This window comes from Opisthocomus hoazin, chromosome 3 (assembly GCF_030867145.1).
Source record: "Opisthocomus hoazin isolate bOpiHoa1 chromosome 3, bOpiHoa1.hap1, whole genome shotgun sequence".
Classification (NCBI taxonomy): domain Eukaryota; kingdom Metazoa; phylum Chordata; class Aves; order Opisthocomiformes; family Opisthocomidae; genus Opisthocomus; species Opisthocomus hoazin.
This window is the reverse complement of record NC_134416.1, coordinates 108,679,904-108,701,023: the sequence shown is the minus strand read 5'-3', so window position 1 is coordinate 108,701,023 and position 21,120 is coordinate 108,679,904. Positions and strand designations below refer to the sequence as shown.

At 42.0% G+C, this 21,120-nt stretch overlaps 1 protein-coding gene across 2 annotated transcripts in view; it reads left to right on the top strand.

Annotated features, from left to right (window-relative positions):
• The window catches only part of CDYL (chromodomain Y like), a 103,281-nt gene that overhangs the window by 80,285 nt on the left and 1,876 nt on the right, over positions 1 to 21,120 (top strand). For both annotated transcript variants that reach the window (XM_075417204.1, XM_075417205.1), the window contains 4 exons: positions 10,724 to 10,980; positions 11,597 to 11,769; positions 15,145 to 15,355; positions 19,951 to 20,094. In XM_075417204.1, coding sequence (XP_075273319.1) covers positions 10,724 to 10,980; positions 11,597 to 11,769; positions 15,145 to 15,355; positions 19,951 to 20,094 — 785 coding nt within the window. The remainder of the gene's footprint in view (positions 1 to 10,723; positions 10,981 to 11,596; positions 11,770 to 15,144; positions 15,356 to 19,950; positions 20,095 to 21,120) is intronic.

Below are 21,120 nucleotides of genomic sequence, written 5' to 3'. Positions count from 1 at the left end.
ATTGACTTTTGAACTATGCTCATGTGAGTGTGACTCCTGTGAAAAGATATGCTCATACCTCCATCTCCAAATAGTCCAATAAACCTTACTTTCCAATTGCCAGCTACACAAGCTACAAAATTCTCTAAATTCTCGCTGCAGCCACTGCACACTTTGATTTAGAGCATCAGATATGATATACTTTGTTCTTGGTTTTGTGTAGCAACAGGCATTGTGGTACCTAACTACCCCTCCCTTGGTTTTGGTGCGGTTGCTAGTAGTTGCTAAGTCCTACTGTCCAAGGTAGATCTGAACTGGTTTCTCTTTTTTAAACTTGTTCTGTTGCCTTAAACCACATTGGGTTTTTTTTTCTGTTGGTTGGTTTGTTTGTTGGTTTGTTTCTCTGCCGCATCTGTAGCTTCCTAACTTCTTGATTATCTTTTTCTTCAAAATTTCAGCCTCTTAATATTAGTTTTTGTAATCTCTTAGTGGCTGTGGTTTTGTATTAATATATTGGTGCAGCTGAAACAGTATGTCCCACTGAAATATCATAGTGCTTATTCCATTGCTTCGTTAGCTGTCTCTTTTGACTAGCAGTCACTATTGCTACTTGTGCTTTTATCTAGATACATATAATTTCTGGAAAGAAAACAGTACTTTATAAAAGCAGATTTTTAGAGGGGAAAGTAGCTTTTGGGGATTGGGACCACCTGTAACTGTAATAATCCTGGCTTCTATACTGACTTGCTCTGTAGCCTGAGGGAAGCCGCTTCAGCATCTCTGCACCATTTTCTATGTATGGCAGCATATGTTAACTACTTAATTAGTGCTTTATGGAGTTATCAGTTTAGGCTTCTTTGTCTGTGAGATTTTCCCTTTGATAGACTGTTCTACTTCATTGACTGTTGTATTTATAAAAGCCTAAGATCTTAAAGAGAAGCTGATTGCTTTCCTCAGCAATATGGAGATAACGCACCCGAGCGCTACCCATGCACGTGCGATCCATCCTCCAGTTCCTGCCAGCTGCTGGCTGAGACTGGAGCGTTGCCTTGTTTGGTCACTTCTTTCTCCCCTAGTTATTTTCTTGTGATTTACCCTTGGCATGTTTGGTTTTATTTGCTTGTCTACCACTATATTCTCAATTTCAAGATTTGATGAAAACATGTTCTTATGATGGGCATTTTTCCAAGACTCATGGCCATCTTCAAGATCTTTGCTGTCTCTGCAAACCCCACAACTGGGAGAACCGTACCCTTTGCACTGGGGTCAAGCTGTGGGGCATGATGATGTGGAGACAAACACCTCCTGTGTTTTCTAATAGTTGCCTGCAGTGATACAGAACAAAGCCGAATTGAAGGAGGGTGTCGCGTAAGTTTTCCTCATGCAAAGCATCTGATCCAAGTCGTTTACTCTCAGAAGTCTCCTAGTGTTGACTTTAGGACTTTTTGGGTTTTTTGGGGTTTCGGGTGGCAGTATTAATATTATTATTATTGTTGTTGTTATTATTATTAAACATAGGAATAATAAGGTATTCTGGATATTCTCCATAAGTTCTCTAGTTCAGGCATGTCCTCACATACCCACTGATCCTAGCTAGTATTGCCAGAAAACAGGAGAGATCAGATTCAGCTTGAGAGCACAGATTCTATTTACTTTCTCCTTTCCATCATATCTCATTTCGGCTGCTGCCAGTAGATATTTGGGATTTATTCCTCTCCAACGATATAAAAGGACAAATTTGGCAAGATGATACACAGCTCTGAATCACTTTTTCAGTTCAGAGCATCTAACTCTCCAGCCTCTGTTGCATGGGATATTGAAAGATACCTTTCATCATCGTGCTTTTAATGTGGGCTTATTTTCCCAGAATACTGGGAAAATTGGGGGAGAGATTGCCTCCAGAACAATTTCTGAATGCCTTTTTAGATGTGGTAAAAAGCAGTGCTGTGCTTTGCCTAAAAGCAGGGTCTTTAAGAAATCCTCTTGGCTCAAATCCTTGACTCTCCAGTGGAGACTGCTTTCTGTTGAGCGCCTCCGAAGCAGAAGTGAGAACCTGCCTGGCACACACATTGCTGAATGTGCCGGTCATCTCCAAGAGGTACCCAAAAGACTCAAGAGACTCCCCCCATGTGCTTCCCCTTCCCACCCCAGCCAGCTGTGTCTGTCATGGTCAGTAATTTCTGATAAGGGGGTGCTGCTGCAGCACAGATGGCCCAAGCTGGCAGCAGCCAGCAGCGTTGCGTGCCACGGGCTGCCCCCGCGCAGGGCGCAGCTGGCCCTGTCAAGGCACACAGCTGCCTGCACCTGCCTACCAGAGGCTGGCCTCTGTGCTGCCAGCTGGCAGGGGCTCAGGTCACCTCTTCATCGGCCACCTCTTAAGGAACCTGTTGGCGAATGTCCCACAGGAGCTCAAGACATCTTCTAATAATGAGAGGCAGGTGGTGGCTGGAAAGACACAGGCACCCGCTTGAGGTAGACGCGTAAAACCAGAGATGCTTCTTCCCAGCCCGGGTGCTCCTGTAAAGCTCCGTACACGCGCATCAGCGTCCCAGACTCTGAAAGTCCTCTAGCCCTGTTTGCCTGCTGCTTTTCTGCACTGAAATGCCAAATGTTTCTGCGGGCAGTTGTGAATAGATCTCTTGCAAACTCCAGAATTTAAAGACTCATCTATGTGATAAGAATGAGACGTGAATACTTCTTGACATGTTGCTGTCAAAAAGAAGGTAAATGAAAGTATTCTGCCAAACAGTAGGGCTATGCTCATCTATATAAAACTCTTTCATAATTTAACTAAAATGTTTTAGAATATTTTGATGTCCTTACAAGAATACCGTCGTGTGTACATGGCATGTATATGTTTGTGTCAGTACAGGAAACTGCCTGGGATGTCTTCTGGCAGTATCTGTTCCAGGCTAGCCCTGCATCAGGGCACTCTTCTGGCACACACGGAGAGCCATTTTGTGGATCACTTTGGGGATTAGATTAAAGTGCTCTTAATATAGAATGTGTTCACCTTAGGAGTTGGCGTGAAGAGTTAGTGTGAAATAGCTGGGTATACTTCACATTGAAGCCTTAGCCTATTTCGTGCTGGCTTTGCTCTGTAGAGGAGCCCCAAGAGATGTCCTTACTTAACTCTCCAATTTGAGAGCTTTGCAAATGACCACTGCGGTACCATAACCTGCAGCTCCAGGAATATCAAGATGGGAGGGTTCTTCCTTCTGAAATGTTCCCAGTATTAAAAGGCCTCAAAAAGGAGTCTGTAACCTGGGGACAGTTTTTCTTATTTGTACTTATTTGTGAGAAAAACAACTAATTCTTTGCTTCCCCCATCAAATACTTTGGTGCATGCTACTGTGAAATACAGCTGGGATTTCTTGACTGGAGTAATATGAGGGGCGCTTAGGAATTTTTATATATATTTTTTCTCTTACAGCCACCTGGAATAACAGCTAAAATGGTGAGAATGATCATGTGCACTGTTTTCTATTTGTTAGTATTATCCTGACTACATAGATTCAATGGAAGAAAAATTACTCCAAAATGAGTCTAAAACTGAACTGGAAGGGGAGAAGACAGCAATCCTAATTTATCTTCATTCCGTAATAAAGGAGAAAAAGAATTTTCTCACCTGCGGAGTGTCTGTTTATATATTTCCAGTGATATAATAAGAATGGAGATGTATTTGGAAAGCCTTTTCTAGTTGTTAGGAGGAGAACATTTTTTTCCACTGTAAGACTGCAAAAATTTAGTTAATTACCCGATGCACAAAAATGCACAGTTCCTTTCTGAAGGCAGTAAAACTTAATCAGACTTTTAAAGATATTTGTTGCCAAATCACACATTAATGATATCCTTGTTGTTTTTATGGGCATGGTCTTAACGAGTGTTAGGACCGAGGTCAATCTCATGAGTTTCAACAAGGCCAAGTGCCGTGTCCTGCACTTGGGTCACAACAACCCCAGGCAACGCTACAGGCTTTGGGGAGAGTGACTGGAGAGCTGCCGGCAGAAAAGGACCTTGGGGTGCTGGTCGACAGCCAGCTGAACCTGAGCCAGCAGTGTGCCCAGGTGGCATCCTGGCTTGGATCAGGAACAGTGTGGCCAGCAGGAGTAGGGCGGTGATCGTGCCCCTGTACTCAGCACTGGTACAAGAAGGACTTTGAGGTTCTGGAGCGTGTCCAGAGAAGGGCAGCGAGGCTGGTGAGGGGTCTAGAGAACAAGTCGTATGAGGAGCTGCTGAGGGAACTGGGATTGTTTAGTCTGGAGAAGAGGAGGCTGAGGGGAGACCTTATCACTCTCTACAACTACCTGAAAGGAGGGTGTAGTGAGGCAGGTGTTGGTCTCTTCTCACAAGTAACTAGCGATGGGACAAGAGGCAATGGCCTCAAGTTGCGCCAGGGGAGGTTTAGATTGGATACTAGGAAAAATTTCTTTACTGACAGAGTGGTCAGGCATTAGGACAGGCTGGAAGTGGTGGAGTCCCCATCCCTGGAGGTGTTCAAAAAACGTGTAGATGTGGCACTTCAGGACATGGTTTAGCAGGCACGGTGGTGTTGGGGACTTGATGGTCTTAGAGATCTTTTCCAAGCTGAACAATCCTGTGATTCTATGATTCTAAGTGTTAGGTCTAGTATTTTCATGTTCCTCTCTTTTTAAAATATGTAAACTTTCTTTTATTTCCACTGATGACTTAAAATAGTTGGACAAAGGTAAACCTATTTAACTTGAGGATGGAGAAATGCCATTTTTCTCCTGTGTCGATTGCCCACTTTCAGTAGTAGAATTTTATATTCTGATTAGTTGCATTTTTGGTTGGCATTACGAGTTTGTCTTTACATGGATGCCTAGGCTCTGAGACGGAAAGACATCCAAAAGCAAAAAGATTTAAATAGCCTATAACCTGCTAAAGTCCAGTATGACGGTTAATGCTGCCCTCTTCCTAGCAGTGTCATTATAAACATATAAATATATTTTGACTGATGCTGTAAGTAATCAAAGAAACAGAGAAAACTGTCTACAGAAGGGAAAAAACAGCTACTATAGACCATACTACTCTAAATGTGACATGGCAGTCAAGATAAAAACTGGCGTAGGATGGAAAAACCTCTAATTGACTAGAGAAATATTGCCAAGGGTCCCTGTGTGTATGCCTGTGTTTCTCTGCTGGTGTAAATTTTGTCCACAACAGCAGAGTCCTGCTTACTGCCGTGTTGTGCACTGCAGCTACAGAACACCGTATTCTGGAAGGATTCAACCGAAGTGTATCTTTCTTTCATAAATGACCTCTGCCTTCTGAACACTTTCAGAAACACAGAGCAAAACAGTCTTTTAGGTGAAATGTACAATAATTTCAGAAATTTTTTTCTTCTTACAAATATTTATAGTGACATTTCAAAGGAAGCTGGAACTTTTGTTTGATTCCAAAATGTAAGTGCTGTAAATACATATACTCAGACATATACTCAGACAAAAAATGGGAATAGATTTTTTAGAACCTTCATTTTGAATTTCTATAATCTGTGCCAATACACTACAATTCTAAGAAATATTTGCTGTGTAATTGCCGAAGCAGAGGTGGAAACGTTACTGGAAACATATGTTTGGGTTGCGGGATCACTGTCTGGGGTTGGTGTCTCATTGTGTGAACTGTCTGCTGTAGTGCAGAGTTTAAGGCTGGACAAGCTTAACGGTGGTTACAGCTAGAGCTTGGTAGGCCCTGCGAACATGTGGCAAAGCACGTGGTTCGCAGGCGAAAAGGGAACGTGAGGCAACCTGCACGGGACAACTGGCATCAAGTCTGGTGGGTTACCTATAGAGGGGACTATCAAGCAGTGGAAGTATGGAAAGGACTTTGGACAAAATGCAACTTCTAACACTGATTTTTATTTTTATTATTATTATTTCTATTTTAAATTTAATTTTTTTTCCCAATCAGTTTTGCAGATCATATTTTTCCCTCTCTGGTACTTGAGTTGTAATCAGTTACAATTACAGTGGTTATTTTTGCAGTTAACACTAAAACGCTATCGTTGTTGCTGGTGTTTGTTCATTTGCTTATTCGAGTGGGATGCTCCTTATTAACCATTTTGTCATTCAGTGTAGGAAAGGACGTGGTCGGTGCGTGAGGGTACAGGAAAATGTGTGGGTCCCTGAAGCTGCTGGTGAGCACTTCGGGCTTATCTGAAAATACCGAGTGATTTTGTGATTAAAATGAGAGATTACTTTCAGCACAGATGAATGCCAAGGAATGAGGAGGGGACGAAACAGACCTCTAGGCAAAACTATGCCTGTAGCCTAAAGCCATGCCTGGACAATGACTGGTTCCTGGCCACGTGTTACTGCCGAGGAAAAGGGCACTGGGTTTGGTTTGGGTGGTTTTCTGGAAACACCTGCTCAGGGCTAGTTTAAAAAAAAGCAACAAACCAAAAAACCTCAACAAACAGATTGTTAGAAATCACTGTGGAAAATGATCAGAGGACAAAAGAGAAGACTCAAATATGCCACGTTATAAATCCCCATCCTGAATATCATGTGCCATTTTGGACCCTGTTCCACAATTTAGTAGAAGAGGCAGAGGCGTGGAGAAGAACGACAGGCTCGGGCTGGCTTCGGGAAGAAGGGTACGTGAGATTGGGACTAATCAGTCTGGAGCAGGGATGTGACAAAAGGGAGGAAGAAAGGAAAGCTGTATGTTGCAGAACTTACTGCCAAAAGATACTTCGGGAGACAAAACCACAGTGGTTTCAGAAGGAAATTGGACAATCCCAGGGGGGATAAGGATTTAATTACATGGGTTTGGGTGCACCTTATGGTTCTGGGCATGCAGATTTTAGGAATTGCTAAATTTCTGGTGGCTGGAGTTGGGGAAAATACTCCGACAGCATCGTTCACAGCTCCCATCTTCTTACGCGTGTTCCGTAGCCGTCGGTGCTAAGCCTCTGAGGAACAGCGTGCTCCGTCAGCCAAACCTCTGAGTTAAGGGTACTGCCACTAACACGTGTGTGCTCGAAGAGAACAGCGCCGAGGAGGCTTGGCTGGTTTGAAGCACGGGTTTGGATGTGTCCCCGGTATCGTTGCAGGGAGGGCAGTGTTTGTTTTCAAGGCTTGCTGTGTAAACTAAACTGAATTTCTCGAGAATTTGGGAGGCAGTAACAGTGAGGCACAAACAGCTTAGAGAGGAGCTTGGGATTTCAACTTTCGGATTGTTGTGAAGGTGTGTGTCACCTGTTTTATTTTTAGCTCTGTTTAGCTAGATGTCTGGCATCAGGCACTTTAATTGTTATCCCCCTCATATTCTGGAGAGGTGGCTTTTTTCTGTCTTCTGCTAGTGGAATGGGATGACGCTACCTTTGCTGTTCTGTGCCTTTTCCAACTTCGATATCTCATGTCTTTAGAATAAGACCAGTTCCTTTCCTATCTGTTGCCCATAGCTTGCTTTTTTCTCTAAGAGCAGCTGCGTGAAAGTGGTGCCTGTTACCAGGTTTTGATCCGCAGCTGCAAACCCAAGCAGTCCTCTTAATTTCGTTTTGCGTCTGTGCGGTGGAGCTTTGCGCAGCAGCAGGGAGCCTGTCCGCGCCTTTGGGAAGGTCGCATGACGCGAACGAACGGTTTGCAGTTGGAAGGGGCTTTTGTAACTAGAAGAGCTGTTTGGTTACCTCTGAAACAAACATAGCTCTGCATTAGTTGACAATATCCAGGGTAAACTGTCTTTCACCCAAGCCCTTGTTGGCTTTGGAAGGCTCAGTTTGGAAGGAGAGGGCTGTGGGGTTTTGTTTGTCGTTGATATGCTATCTCCATTACCAGATTGAAATGTGGAACTGCTCTTGGTTTGTTATGAAATCTGTATTTTAAAGTTGTAAAATAATGTATTAATTTACCTGCAAATAAGTAACCTCAGTGCAAAATTTTCATGTGAGGAAATCTTTGGCGATACAGTTATTCTCTCTGGCACTTTTTTATCTTTGCCCTCACTGTCCCAGATCGTGCAGTGACGAACCTTTGCTTGCTGCATACAGCGTGAAGTGCTGCCCTGCGCCTCTCGGCTGTCTCCTCGCTTTGGGGGACCGAACGCCGAAGGAAAGAGCCCCTGTGCTTTAAGGTGCAGAAGGTCACAAGCGTACAGCGCTAACGACAAACGCGAAGGAGCGTATTGCAATGCTGTCGGTGCCGCTGTCTAACCCCTACCAGGTGGCTGAACCTCTCTGCGCAGGGCGTTTCAAAAGCCGACAGGTTTTTGATTCCAGTCTCAGTATCCCAGACGTGCGTTTGCAAGAGTGGATGTGGGAGAATTCCTCCACTGAACGGCAGTGTCCCTCCTCTGTGGCTTGCAACCGCAGCTATTGACAAGCGCAGGCAGAGCTTAGAGCAAAGCTCCAAAGGTTTCTTGGCAATTCAATAAGCTTGAGAAGTGGTGTGTGGTGTTTCCATCTTGATCTCTCTTGCCAAAAGTTCTGTCTCTCAAAGTGTATAATCATTGTCTCTCACGTCTCAGAAGTAATTTTCTGGTATTTGAGCACATCTTTGGAAGTACAAGTCATGGGAAAAGAGCTACGCAAAGCTCTTACATGAGTTCACTGACGTTTTTTGGCTTCGTCTGGTCTATTGTGCTCTCCTGGTTCTACGCTTTTTTAGTATGGCTAGGACAGAAGCCATAAAATCTTGTATCAGGGTTTAGAAATCAGAGATTATTTCAGTTGTTTTAATTTACCTTTCCTATGGAAAAACAAACTATTGTGGCCGGGGATACCATTTCCTCTTGTGTTCCTAATGAAATATGGGGCAACAGTGGTGCTCCGGCGAGCTCCCTTTGAAGGGAATTCTTCGGAAGGAATGTAACCAACACGGTGTGGTTTACAAGGGAAGGGCATCGAAAGCATCCCTCAGCATTTTCATATTTGGTACGCCTCGGATTTTTATTTATTCTGCTGAAATGGAAAAATTAATTTGATAAGCCATGAAAAATTTAGGAATAAATGTGAAACTAATGTGACAATATAAAATATTAATTTTCCATTTAATTTTGTTCACCTCTGTTGTCTCTGAGACCGATCACAAAGTGAATTCAGTTTCTTAGTCTTCACTTTAAACAAGTGAAAAACTGTGATTTGCCTTTAACTTCTCCACAAAAAGTGACACGGTAAGAGGATTAAATCACTAATGCAACAAGACTTTAAAAAGTAAAATAAAACCTTATTATTGTGTAGCGCCTTTGACAGACAACTCACCTAATTTATCATAACAGATTTATCATCAAAGATATAGTTATTTTAAAATATTTGATGTAAAGACTTTATATCTGAAAGCAGTTTCTGAAATACAAATAGAAAAACGTATAATGTTCTAAATTCTAATTTTGTTAGTCTTTCTCTTAATCTCTCTCTCATACTTCATACAGGTCAAAGGAAGCAACACTTGAATACAGTTGAAATGTGGAGATATAGGATATTGCAGTGATTTAGGTGACCCTGTTTAATGTCTTCCCTGGACCCACAAGTGTTTGAAGTATCTTATTAAAAAAAACCCAACACACTAAGAATCATAGCATCACATATTATCAGAACTTTAAAAATGTAGCTTCTTTGGGAAGACAATGATGAATTAACCAAGATCCATCAATGACATTTAATTAACAACTTATTTATACAGGGTTTAACTGTGCTTTTCAAGACATCTTATGCATGATGTTCTGAAGTACCTGTTGGTGAAGTAAGGGCTGTGAGTTTCCAGTAGATTTTACCAAAGTCTCAGACCTCAGTTTTCAGGAGAAGGCTTTCAACATTTTCTAATCTTGGCCTATAACACATTTTTCCGAGATTTTTAACCCTTCTGTCGTCGTCCCCCCCCCATGCATACTCCGTTATTTAAATCTGCCAAATTTTATGGAGATTTTACATGAAGACTTCAACATATAAATCCAATATGTTCTCTTATTTTCTCTTACAAATGTTAATGATTTGGCATTTTGTTTCTAATGTGGAGTACAGAAAAACCAGTCCCGTGTGTGTCATGAAGAATGACCTGTTCGCTTGCATGCCTTCAAATTCTGTCTGTTGAAGTGACTGGGAACAAGACCAGAAAGACATAATGCTCTATTTGCCCGTTCTAATAGCAAAAGTTATTTAGACTTGAGAAATATCTCATTGTCTGTGAATCCATTAAAACATCCATCGCTGCATTGGTCTTGTTCCCCTCTCACAGAAGTTGAGTCTTAGTTTCTTCATTTCCATTTTCCTTTAAAGACTTATTATGCTTTGTGTGATCTTGTCAATCAAGTTCTTTATTTGGCTTCTTGTAGGTGTTGTTTTCTTCCGTATATTAACTTCTTGTGGCATTTGAAACAAAAGACTTCAGCTTTCTCTTTGCAATCTTGATGCTGTTAGATGACTTTAAAGATGTTGGAAAGGGATGAAGCAGAGCATTAACCTACTGAAGGGCATCGGTATTAAGAACATTAAATAAACCTTTCCCTTCCTTCTAGAAATAAGTATATGATGATTGGTCTCTTTGGCTTGTTCAAAATGTATTTTCTTACAACTGTAAAATGAATTTATTGGGTCCCTTTGCCACTTCAGTTTTACACTGTGCACAGTGTCTATTTCTGTAATATTTCAGTAACTTCCAGGGGACGGAGTTTCATATTTACTGTGTGTTCTTCATGTGGCTAGCGTGTTTGCATGCCAATAGGGATTTTGAAACTGCTGAGCTAATAATTTCATTAATAGAGTGTTACTGTTTAAACTTTCCAGGTACCTCCACCTTTATGGAAGCATTAGCAGCCAATGGTACAACCAACATACAGACGTCTGTGACAGGGGTGACAGCCAGCAAGCGGAGGTTTATTGACGACAGGAGAGATCAACCTTTCGATAAAAGGCTACGTTTCAGCGTGAGACAGACGGAGAGCGCCTACCGGTACAGAGACATTGTTGTCAGGAAACAAGATGGATTCACACACATTTTGCTGTCAACAAAATCATCTGAAAATAATTCGCTAAATCCAGAGGTCAGAAAAATTCTGATTTGGGGGTGGGGGGAGGGTGAGGGGGTGGGGGTACTGAGGGAATTCCAAGATTCTGCCTCGTTTACGCCAGTTATTCGGGCACAAACACACATGAAGCAAGATTCAGGTGGTTGCTGGCAAGGTGTTACACCTAGAAATGACTTGAAGTGCAATTCAGTTGAGTTTTATCTACGTTTTCTGAACACGTAGACGTGCTTTCTTTTACAAGACGTGGCGATTTATGAAGTGCAACTGGAAACAAACTTTAGCCTGAATTAAGGCTCTTTTTTTCTGAACTGGTTGCATATGCCATCTGCTGTCCAAATTACAGAAATGCTGAACGAGTGCTTTAATTACAGATAACATCTAATAGATCTCTTCTTAATGATTTCATTCTCAGTGTAATTACATTTTTGAAATGCAAAGCTTCTAGTACTTTTTTTTAACTTTCTTATTTTGGTATAATGAAAAAAGTTAACTTTTCTAATATGACTGTTGAGTGGATCCTAAGGAAAAATTAAAGATGTTGAAAATTGCATGGGAGGAGGAGGGGAGGAGAAGAGTATGTTACTTTTTAAAGATGTAATGAAAAGATTCTAACGAAGTTTTGATTTTTCAGGTAATGAAGGAAGTCCAGAGTGCACTGAACACAGCAGCTGCAGATGACAGTAAACTCGTGCTGTTCAGTGCAGTTGGTAGCATTTTCTGCTGTGGTCTTGATTTTATTTATTTTATACGACGTTTAACAGATGATAGAAAAAAGGAAAGCACTAAGATGGCAGAAGCTATTAGGTATGTAAGATTATCTTCAGTCATCTGAGTGGGTATTCTTCATCGTGTTGTCTGGCTTGTTTTATCTTTTTTATTTGAAAACCTTCTAATTCAACAAGATCTCGGACTTTCACCTGTTCGTGATATAGTGTGCAGCACTTCTTTCTACTCCCTGTCCCTTTCTATTTGGGTTGTCATTTCATGCATCACTATTTTTGCTACTAAAATTTAACTATGAAAACTGGTAGTATGGTAATACTCCTCCAGCTGAAACCAATTTTAAAGGATTTCAACAGCCATAGGGTTTCAGGAAAGCAAATTTAACACACACAAATACAAGATGTGCATTGAGAGAGTAACTTAATACGGTGCATTCAGAGCAGCAGACTGATGAATATTTTTAGAGGAGTAGATTAATACTAGGGAACATCATCCCAACACTGGGTACCAAACCTAACATTTAAATAAAATGAGCTGAACTACCACAAACTAGAAGACTATATATGGGAAAAAGTGTGGATCTTAGAGAGACACGTTTTAGCAGTACAAACAAGCAGCTTACCATTTGAACACTGGTTTGGAGGGCCTGGGCGCTTGGATTAGCTCTTGTGTACGTCCAGAGTATCTGTGTTCCTGCAGAGATCTATGTTCTGTTGTCATATCAATATTCACATCCTGAAAAAAGGCCTTGTAACGTGTAATGTCTGTTTCACTGAGGCACAGTTGGTGTACAAAGATGATAATAGTTTTTTCAAAGGAAAATTTTCAATCGTTCCGTATAAAAGTTGCTTATGCAGTGACTTCAGATGTGGCCTGGGGACAGAGGCTCTTAACACTGAGCTTCTGTCACTAGTTTAATTCAGGCCCTTCCAGAAGCCTGATTTGTCACCTGTTATTCATTGTTAATAAAATGGATAAAGGTAACTTAAAACAGCTATGAACCCACCCCTCCCCCTTCAAATATAATAATGGTATTTTTTGTATATGTGCTATAGGTGGTTCTCTCTGGAATATTCAGATGTGATTAAAATTATGTTAAGTCTCTGGATGGGATGCTCGTATGCCAGCTTGCATAAGATGGTTCCAGCAGAAATTGTTTTGCATCCATCTATTTCAGTTCACTAGAATGAGTTAAGAAGCATGATAACCTTCAGTGGTGGAAGCAATGTAGTAAAAATGTCCTGTTTCACAGAAATACAGAAACACGTAATGCAGATAAAGAGCAAACTTTAAAATTACCACTAAACCCCCTTTTTTAAAATTTTGATTAAAATCCTGTATTTCAGCATCTAATACTGAAATGAAAAACCATCTGTCATTCAGAGCAAAGGAGTGCTTTACAGGTGTTGACAACTGTATGTTGTACATTGTATTCTAATCAGAATTTGTCGTGTACTTGAAGTAAATACGGACAACTTCTTCATTATATGTGGTAGCTATTAACTGAGAAATGTCAGAACCTCAGCTTTGAGGCTTTAGAAGTCTCTGCCTGGTCTAATGCTTGTGTGCACACACACTCACTTTTCCCTAAGAAGCTCTTGAAGGCATTTACTGTTTGAGAACAAAGAAACATGTAAGCATCCGTGCTCTGTGGGTCGTGGAATGAATTGTTATTTTGTGTTGATCATGAGGATGAGAATATGCATTTGTAACTTAATAGCATAGCGCCCACAGCATTATGACCAACCAAGAGAGGGAGATGAGGAGGGGAAGTTTAAGAGTGTGTGATACATGATAATGGAGCTCTGATATTTATGGCTCATTCATAATTTTAAAAAGCAGGTTTATTTATTAAGAAAAGCTGTCTCCCAGAAGTCTAGAAGTGCTCCTTAAGGAAGCTCATTAATGCTTTCCCCACCTTCACTTATACCTGTATACCTTATACCTTCACTTAAGGACAGATAGATAGATAGCTTATACCAATGTCGTACAGAAGCACGGTGAAGACCAAGTAGGGCTGTAAGCATGGTTTTGGTGGCCGGAGGTGAGGTATCACTACAGCCTCACCTAAGAGAGGGCTGCGAGGCATGTGAATATACCCCAAGTGCCGTATCAGCCGGTGCTTGTAGGGGGGGCATTAAATCCACACCTGCCCCCTTACTGTGCTTTGTTGGGCTGGGAGAAATGCTAAGCTTTCACAGAATCACAGAATGGTTGGGGTTGGAAGGCACCTTTGGAGGTCATCTTGTTCAACCTGCTCCTGCTCAAGCAGGGCTCACCCAGAGCTGGTTGCCCGGGACCATGTCCAGGCAGGGCTTTTAAATATCTGCAAGGATGGAGAGTCCACAACCTTGCTGGCCGCCTGTTCAGTCACCTTGACAGTAAGAAGGTGTTTCCTGATGTTTAGAGGGAGCCTTCTGCGTTTCAGTTTGTGCCCGCTGCCGCTGGTTCTGTCACTGGGCACCGCTGAGCAGAGCCTGGCTCCATCCCCTTTGCATTCACCCTTCAGGTATTTATACACATTGATGAGGTCCCCCTGAGCCTTCTCTTCTGCAGGCTGAGCATTCCCAGCTCTCTCAGCCTTTTCTCACGAGAGATGCTTCAGTCCCTTAGTCATCTTGGTGGCCCTTTGCTAGACCATCTTCAGTAGCCCCACATCTCTCTTCCACTGGGGAGCCCATAACGGACACCAGTGCTGAGCAGAGGGGAAGGATCACCTCCCGCAGCTTGCTGGCAATGCTCCTCCTAATGCGGCCCAGGATACCACGAGCCTTCTTTTCCACGAGGGCACACTGCTGGCTCAAGTTCAACTTGGTGTCCCCTAGGTCCTTTTCTGCCAAGCTGCTTCCAGCTGTTTGGCTTCCAGCACATATTGGTGCCTGGGGTTGTTCTTCCTGGGCGCAGGACTTTGCACTTCCCTTTGTTGAACTTCATGAGGTTCCTGTCAGCCCATTTCTCCATCCTGTTGAGGTCCCTCTGCATGACAGCACGGCCCTCTGGTGTATCAGCCCAGTTTTGTATCATCAGCAAACTTGCTGAGAGTACGCTCTGCCCCACCATCCAGATCATGAATGAAGCTGTTGAACAGTACTGGACCCAGCACTGACCCCTCGGGGTGCAACACTAATTACTGGCCCCAGCTCAGCTTCGTGCCACTGATCACCACCCTCTGGGCCAGCCATTCAGACATTTTTCAGTCCACCTCACTGTCTGCTCATCCAGTTCATACATCAACAGCTTGTCTGAGTCTTACGGGAGACACTCTGAAGTCTAGGTAGACGATATCGACCGCTCTCCTCTCATCCACCAAGCTAACCACCTCATCGTGGAAGGTTGTATCAGGTTGGTTTTGAAAGTGATGTTACTGTGGCGATGAATTATTACTGAGTTTTCAAGGGCTGGTGTATTTTACTCTTTCTTTATATGTAGTGAGTGCATGTTTCTGTTTCTCTTCAGGAATTTTGTGAATACTTTTATTCAGTTTAAGAAGCCTATCATTGTAGCAGTAAATGGCCCAGCCATTGGACTTGGAGCATCTATATTGCCTCTGTGTGACGTGGTTTGGGCTAACGAGAAGGCTTGGTTTCAGACACCATACACTACTTTTGGACAAAGTCCAGATGGATGTTCATCCCTTACATTCCCCCGGATAATGGGCCTGGCTTCTGTAAGTAGCTTGCAGGGTAGGGGCTGACAGCTTCACAATGCAGTTGTGATAATTTATCCAGAGTGATTTCAAGACTTTTTACCTTTGCTGTGTTGTCTTTTCTTTATTTTTTCTTTCTCTCATGAAAACCTTTCATGAGAAACCAGTACGTGTAGCTTCTCTGCTCCAAGCCGTTACAACCTAGTCTTCACCTGCGTGCCCAGAACAGAGAGCAGGCACGGGACCTAATCCCACGTCACGGGCATGCTTAACCCCGCCGGTGGCAGCAGGGTCACGTCCTGCGTACCAGGACACTCCACCAGTGTCCCGCGCTCGGCGCAGCGTCGGGCTGTAGCAGGGATGGGCCGGTCTGCGCTCAGCGTCGCTGCGCAGCACAGCGCTGCGTCCCCAGCCGCGCGCAGGCTGTGCCGGGACGCAGAGTAAGGGATTTGGCGTTCACGCACTCGTTCTCAAGCAGTCGCGTCCAACTTCCTCGCTCTGTAGGCCTCTGCTGATGTGTAACGCTAGTGCGTTATGCGGGAAATGCTCAGTCCAGATCACCTTGGTGAAGGATTTGTTTTTTTTCAGTCTTGCGCTGCCTTTACAATATTGCTGGATTGGAAAAAAAAAAAAAGGTAACACTCCGCATTGCTGCTGAAAACATAAGGCACGTGTTACTTAGTGTCCCTTTTCTTGCTTTCCAATTAGATGAAAGAATCAAATATAACGAAAAGCTGTTTAAAAATCTCTTACGTTATTTTCACGTTGCTATTTTTAATGCTGTTCTTTGAAAACTGTTAGACCTGCGTCCCATTCCAATTTGGAGTTGAATAGTAACAGTATGAAACAAGCGCTTGTAGCTACACTTGTTTTTCCTAAATTACTGTTTATTATAAAAGCCAGTTTTTCCCTGTGGGCAATTAGTGATTTAAAAACACAGATTTTGATATATTAAAAGCATCAGTTAGAACAGAATGACTAATTGTGTGATGTCTGGATTTAGTTATTAGAAGAGAACAGAAAAGGTAACTGACATAGATTGACAGTTATCAGAGTATCTTTAACACTTTAGCATGTTTCAAACTACTGATTGTTCCTTTCCCTTTTTATTTGGCCATCCGTCCATTCATCCATCCATTCCATCCATCCCCGTCCTTTAGAGACTTGTGGTTGTTACTTTTTGTTTCTCCAAAAGTTGTGTAAAAACACAAGGAGCTCTTCCCTAATATACTCTTTCATGTGTGTTTGTGATGCTCACATTTTTCAATATAAAGATTTAAACTGAACGCTTCCAGTGATAACAATTCTGTAGTAGTCAGTACAAAGGGCGGGGGGGGAAGTCCACTGCTTTCATACTGTCCTCCACCCTCTGCAGTACAGCAGTGTCAGTGCTGTATGGGACAAAGTTGGACTTCAATCAGCAGATTCCATGAAATATATTCAGAATCTATACTGGCAGGTTCGATAAAGAAGCATGCTTTCGAGCTGTAAGAGGGAGCGAGAAGTCAGCAGAAAGAAGAGATGGCAGAAGTGCAACAAGAAACATTCGGGGTGGGAATATCATACAAAAGAAATAATTAAGGCCTCTGTATGCATCACAAAATTTGGTACAACTGTATTAATTCAGCAATATTAGTCCCACCCTAAACTCTTGTAAGGCAGCTTCAGTGCATCCTTTTTATTATCATCAGTTATGTAAAAATCTTCAATTGCAAGATTGTTGGAAATATGTTCCCTACCCCGTCAGCCTTGGCTGGTGAGCAGGGCTGTCACAGAGGGGGTTTTTCCCACAGAACACGTTCAACAGAGTTAATTAGCACAGGAAGTCTGAAGCCCAGACCTTAGGATTCAAACCTGATACTGTATTTATTGGAAATATCAAGAATTTTAGAAGGAGTCTTACACTTGTTTTTTAGTTTTTGAGAGTAGTCTATACTGGAGATTCAGGTGCCGTCTGTCTGGGGAGATGTGTTTCTGTGTGTCTGCTGTGGGGCTCTGGGTCTGCTTTTCCCGCCCCGGACGCAAGGCGCGGGAGCCGCGTGCCCAGCGCCACGTGCTGGGCTTCCCCGTCGGCCTCCAGCAGGTCGGCGGTGTTTCCTGGGCTCTGCTGTCGGTCAGGAGGTGCAGATGTTTCTGCCGCGGTCTCGGCGTCGTGGAGGCCGGCTGGGTCCTGCTGGCAGGGCTGGGGAGCCGAGGTGCTCCAGGGCAGCTCCTGCTGCGGGCTCACGGGGCAGGTCCCTCCTGCGCCCTTTTGGGGCGTGCTGCGAGAGAGCCCAGAGGATGTCCCCAGGACGGCCCTCTGTGCAAGGAGAACTGAGCAGAACAGGAGAGCTGATAGGGGAATCTTACCTTAATGAAATCATTTTTAGCATCTTTCTTTCTATTGCTGTATTCTCGTTCTTGGAGAGTAACCACCAAGCGTGTTAATGTTCACAGTGGTGTGATGATATGATTGCAACTTGTTTAGTCGTGGGTGTCCGGCATATGTTGCGTATAGCTCAACCGTGAAGATGCCAGAGCAAAACCCGTCAGCTGAGAACACGAATGGGAGCGCCCACTTCACCCGAGGTTCGCTGCTGCTGCTGTGTCACAGCTGGCAGGAGTGACCTGCACCACCAGCATTTGTGGGTTCTCACATGCAGGAGACCTCAGCACCTGCTACTGAGCTTTAGAAGAAAGTTATTAAGGTTTGCTAGCATTCATTTTTGTCCCTGTTACAAAAGATACACGTGAAGAATATGTAGACCTGACCAGCTGACTTCCATGTCTGACTTTCCTAAGGCCCAGTTAGACTGACTTCGTGTTTTGATCTTTAATATAAATGTTAAGTATCTTTTATTTTGGAAGACTACTTTTTTTTTTCCGTATCTCCTTAGGAAAATGGTTCCTGGTTTTAGACCAACTTGTGTATATCACTGATTTTTGGCTAGTGTTTCAGGTTAGACCCATTCACGTATAACCTGGAAACTTGGACGCTGGAGGCGTGGTAGTTAATGAACCTTGTATGCTTGATTTTACTGTCACAGAAGGTAGAACTATAGGGGATATCATTTGTACCTTTAGTTTGAGGCTTTTTTTTTTAAACTAATATATGTGAATCACAGCTTTCCATATTAACATATGAGAGATGTGCTGATGATAAATTTTATGTAAAAGACCCTAGGAAACATCTCTTTTTTTACATGCCTAATGAACTGGGAGTCAGCAACTAAGCTGCTGGCAGAACCCAGACTTTGTGTTTCATGACAAAGGGGCAAGCCATAGACCTCTGAGTTTTCAGATTTCTTCATGTGTGAAATGGCAATACTAGGAACACGTCCTACCGTAGATAACTTGAGATCCTTAACTTTGCTGTAATAATTACCAAAATTTCCAGTATTAGAAAATATTAAAAACCTTGAGAATTTTGTCCTCAGAAATGCTACAGCTGTCAGGCTTGGGTGTTTTCTAACAGCCTTATTTCCCATATTCCAAGAGTCCAGTGATGACTTTGTCATATTTTCAATGTACATTGGTCATTAAGAAACAGTAAAACTGTTTTGGGGGGTTTGGGGGGGTTGAGGCTGACAATTACTCTGACTTTTTTACTCTTCACTGGCTGTTTCCATGCAGATGTCACTGCAAACAAAAGGTGTAACTAGATAAGAAACTTCACCAGAGGCAGAATTAAAGCAGAAGCGTAACTGGTTGTAGGATGAAGTTTTGATGGGGAAGCTGATAGTGAAGTGTATGATAATTACTAATCAAAAAGCTTTTCAGAACTCGAGATCATCTCATTGCATAGAATGTAGTCTTCTGTTCTGTACTGGGTTTTTTTTTAAGAAGACTGCTAAATCAGCTTTTGAAAGGATTTCTCAGTTCAATATTGAACTCCTGAATAAAAGGGGAATGTTTATTTTCTATGAATTTGATCAGAAATTGGAATATAACCTGCTCACTTCAGTGGGTTCTGGAGGTCAAATTCTAAGATGATCCAGCTATTTTAAATGTTGCACCGTAAATTAAATTCTGCTGAAGACTTTTGAGCAGTGCTGAAAATAAACCATGTATTTAGGTTTCAAAAAGTTTCAGTACTAAAAAACATTTTCATTGCGAAATATTTAACTGTTCTTTTCTACAAAGACTGGCAGTTCCCAGGAGGTCTAAAACCACAGCTGGGTCGTCTGTATAATTTACAGAAAACGCAGATTTTTAGCAAAGATTTCATTGCTGCAACTGACATTCTTACAAAGGGCAAGCTGATGTACGCATTGCTGTTTTGCAGACCTGCCAGGCGTTATAACCTATTACCACACATACAGGTAATCCAGTCAGCCACACTGCAAGAAAGCTAGAGCTAAGGAACATTCACGAATGGGAAAGGACAAAAGGCACTTTAACCCTTAACCCTTAACCATAGACCTCCGTATTTTTATAACTACTGATGCAGTATGGTCAACATCACCGACCAGCTATCTGTAGGCAAGTCCTTTTCTTTATTAATTAAAAGTTGGAAGAGCTATAATAAAACTATTTCAAATAGTGCAGGCATTTTCCTTATTTGTTTTGAACATTTTTCCTTTAATGAGTTTTGTCTCATTACATTTCATACCAGAAGTAACTTTTTATCCCTTCAGGCTAATGAAATGTTGTTCAGTGGAAGGAAGCTGACTGCGCAGGAAGCTTGTGCCAAAGGACTCGTCTCTCAAGTGTTTTGGCCGGGAACATTCACACAAGAAGTAATGGTTCGAATTAAGGAACTTGTCACATGTAATTCAGTTGTAAGTTTCCTTTATTTTCTTACAATACATTTTTATGATTAGATTAATAAGAATTATTTTAAGTATTATTATGCTACATCAATATGTTCTTCTCAGAAAAAGACCATTTCCGTGAAACAATGCCACATTTTAATATAGCAATGTCCTTAACACATTCGTATGTATCTTTTTGTTTCTGGGTTTTTGAGAATTTTTTTTTAAGGTTTGCATCTGAGTCTTCTTTATCGTATGCCATAGCACGTTGTGATTAAGAACATTACAACAGCATTGGACTGTTTACAATATATTTTAGTTTTAACATAGGTGCAGAAGTCCCACTTACTCTAATTAACAGTGTAAGCAGTTGCCCTAAGAGCTGAACAAAAACACAGAAATCTTGAGTTATCTTGAGCTGTAATGTAATGACTTGAGTTATAATTTAAATTACCAAGGAAATAAATGCAGTCTTTGCTGTTAGGTTGAACTTAAAGTTTTATGAGTAATGCCGAGTGCATTTGTGGTTGTGTTCACTACTGGCAGTTGCACAACATAGCTAAAACTACCAATAATTGATGCTTTCTTATAAGAAGAGATGCAGCCCAAATTAACGGTTCTGTGCATTAGAAGTTTTGGATTTTGGAAGAGATTAATAGTTTTCTAAATGGAAAAGCAAATGATATTTTTCAGTCTTTTTTAAACGCTGAAGAGATTCAAGGCCTGCCTGGTTATTAGAGCGGTTCTGGATAAGAGTGGTATGATTAGCCTTGACCAAAATGGAGTTGGAGTTTTCTCTGGTTATCAGTATAAAACTATATATATATACTCATAGTTATGATTTTAGAATTTTCGTAATTTCCATTATTTCATTATTTTTCCATTTTTGTGCACTTGTAAATTGTGTTGGTATAGGGTAAAGGAAGTCCTGTGTGATGCTACAAGAGTGACTCTGAGAAACGTTTCTTAGGGTCACAGTATGTCCATGAATTGCTAAGCTGAAGTTCATCATCAGCTTCAGGGTTTGTCCATATCAACCTGTAAGCGCACCTG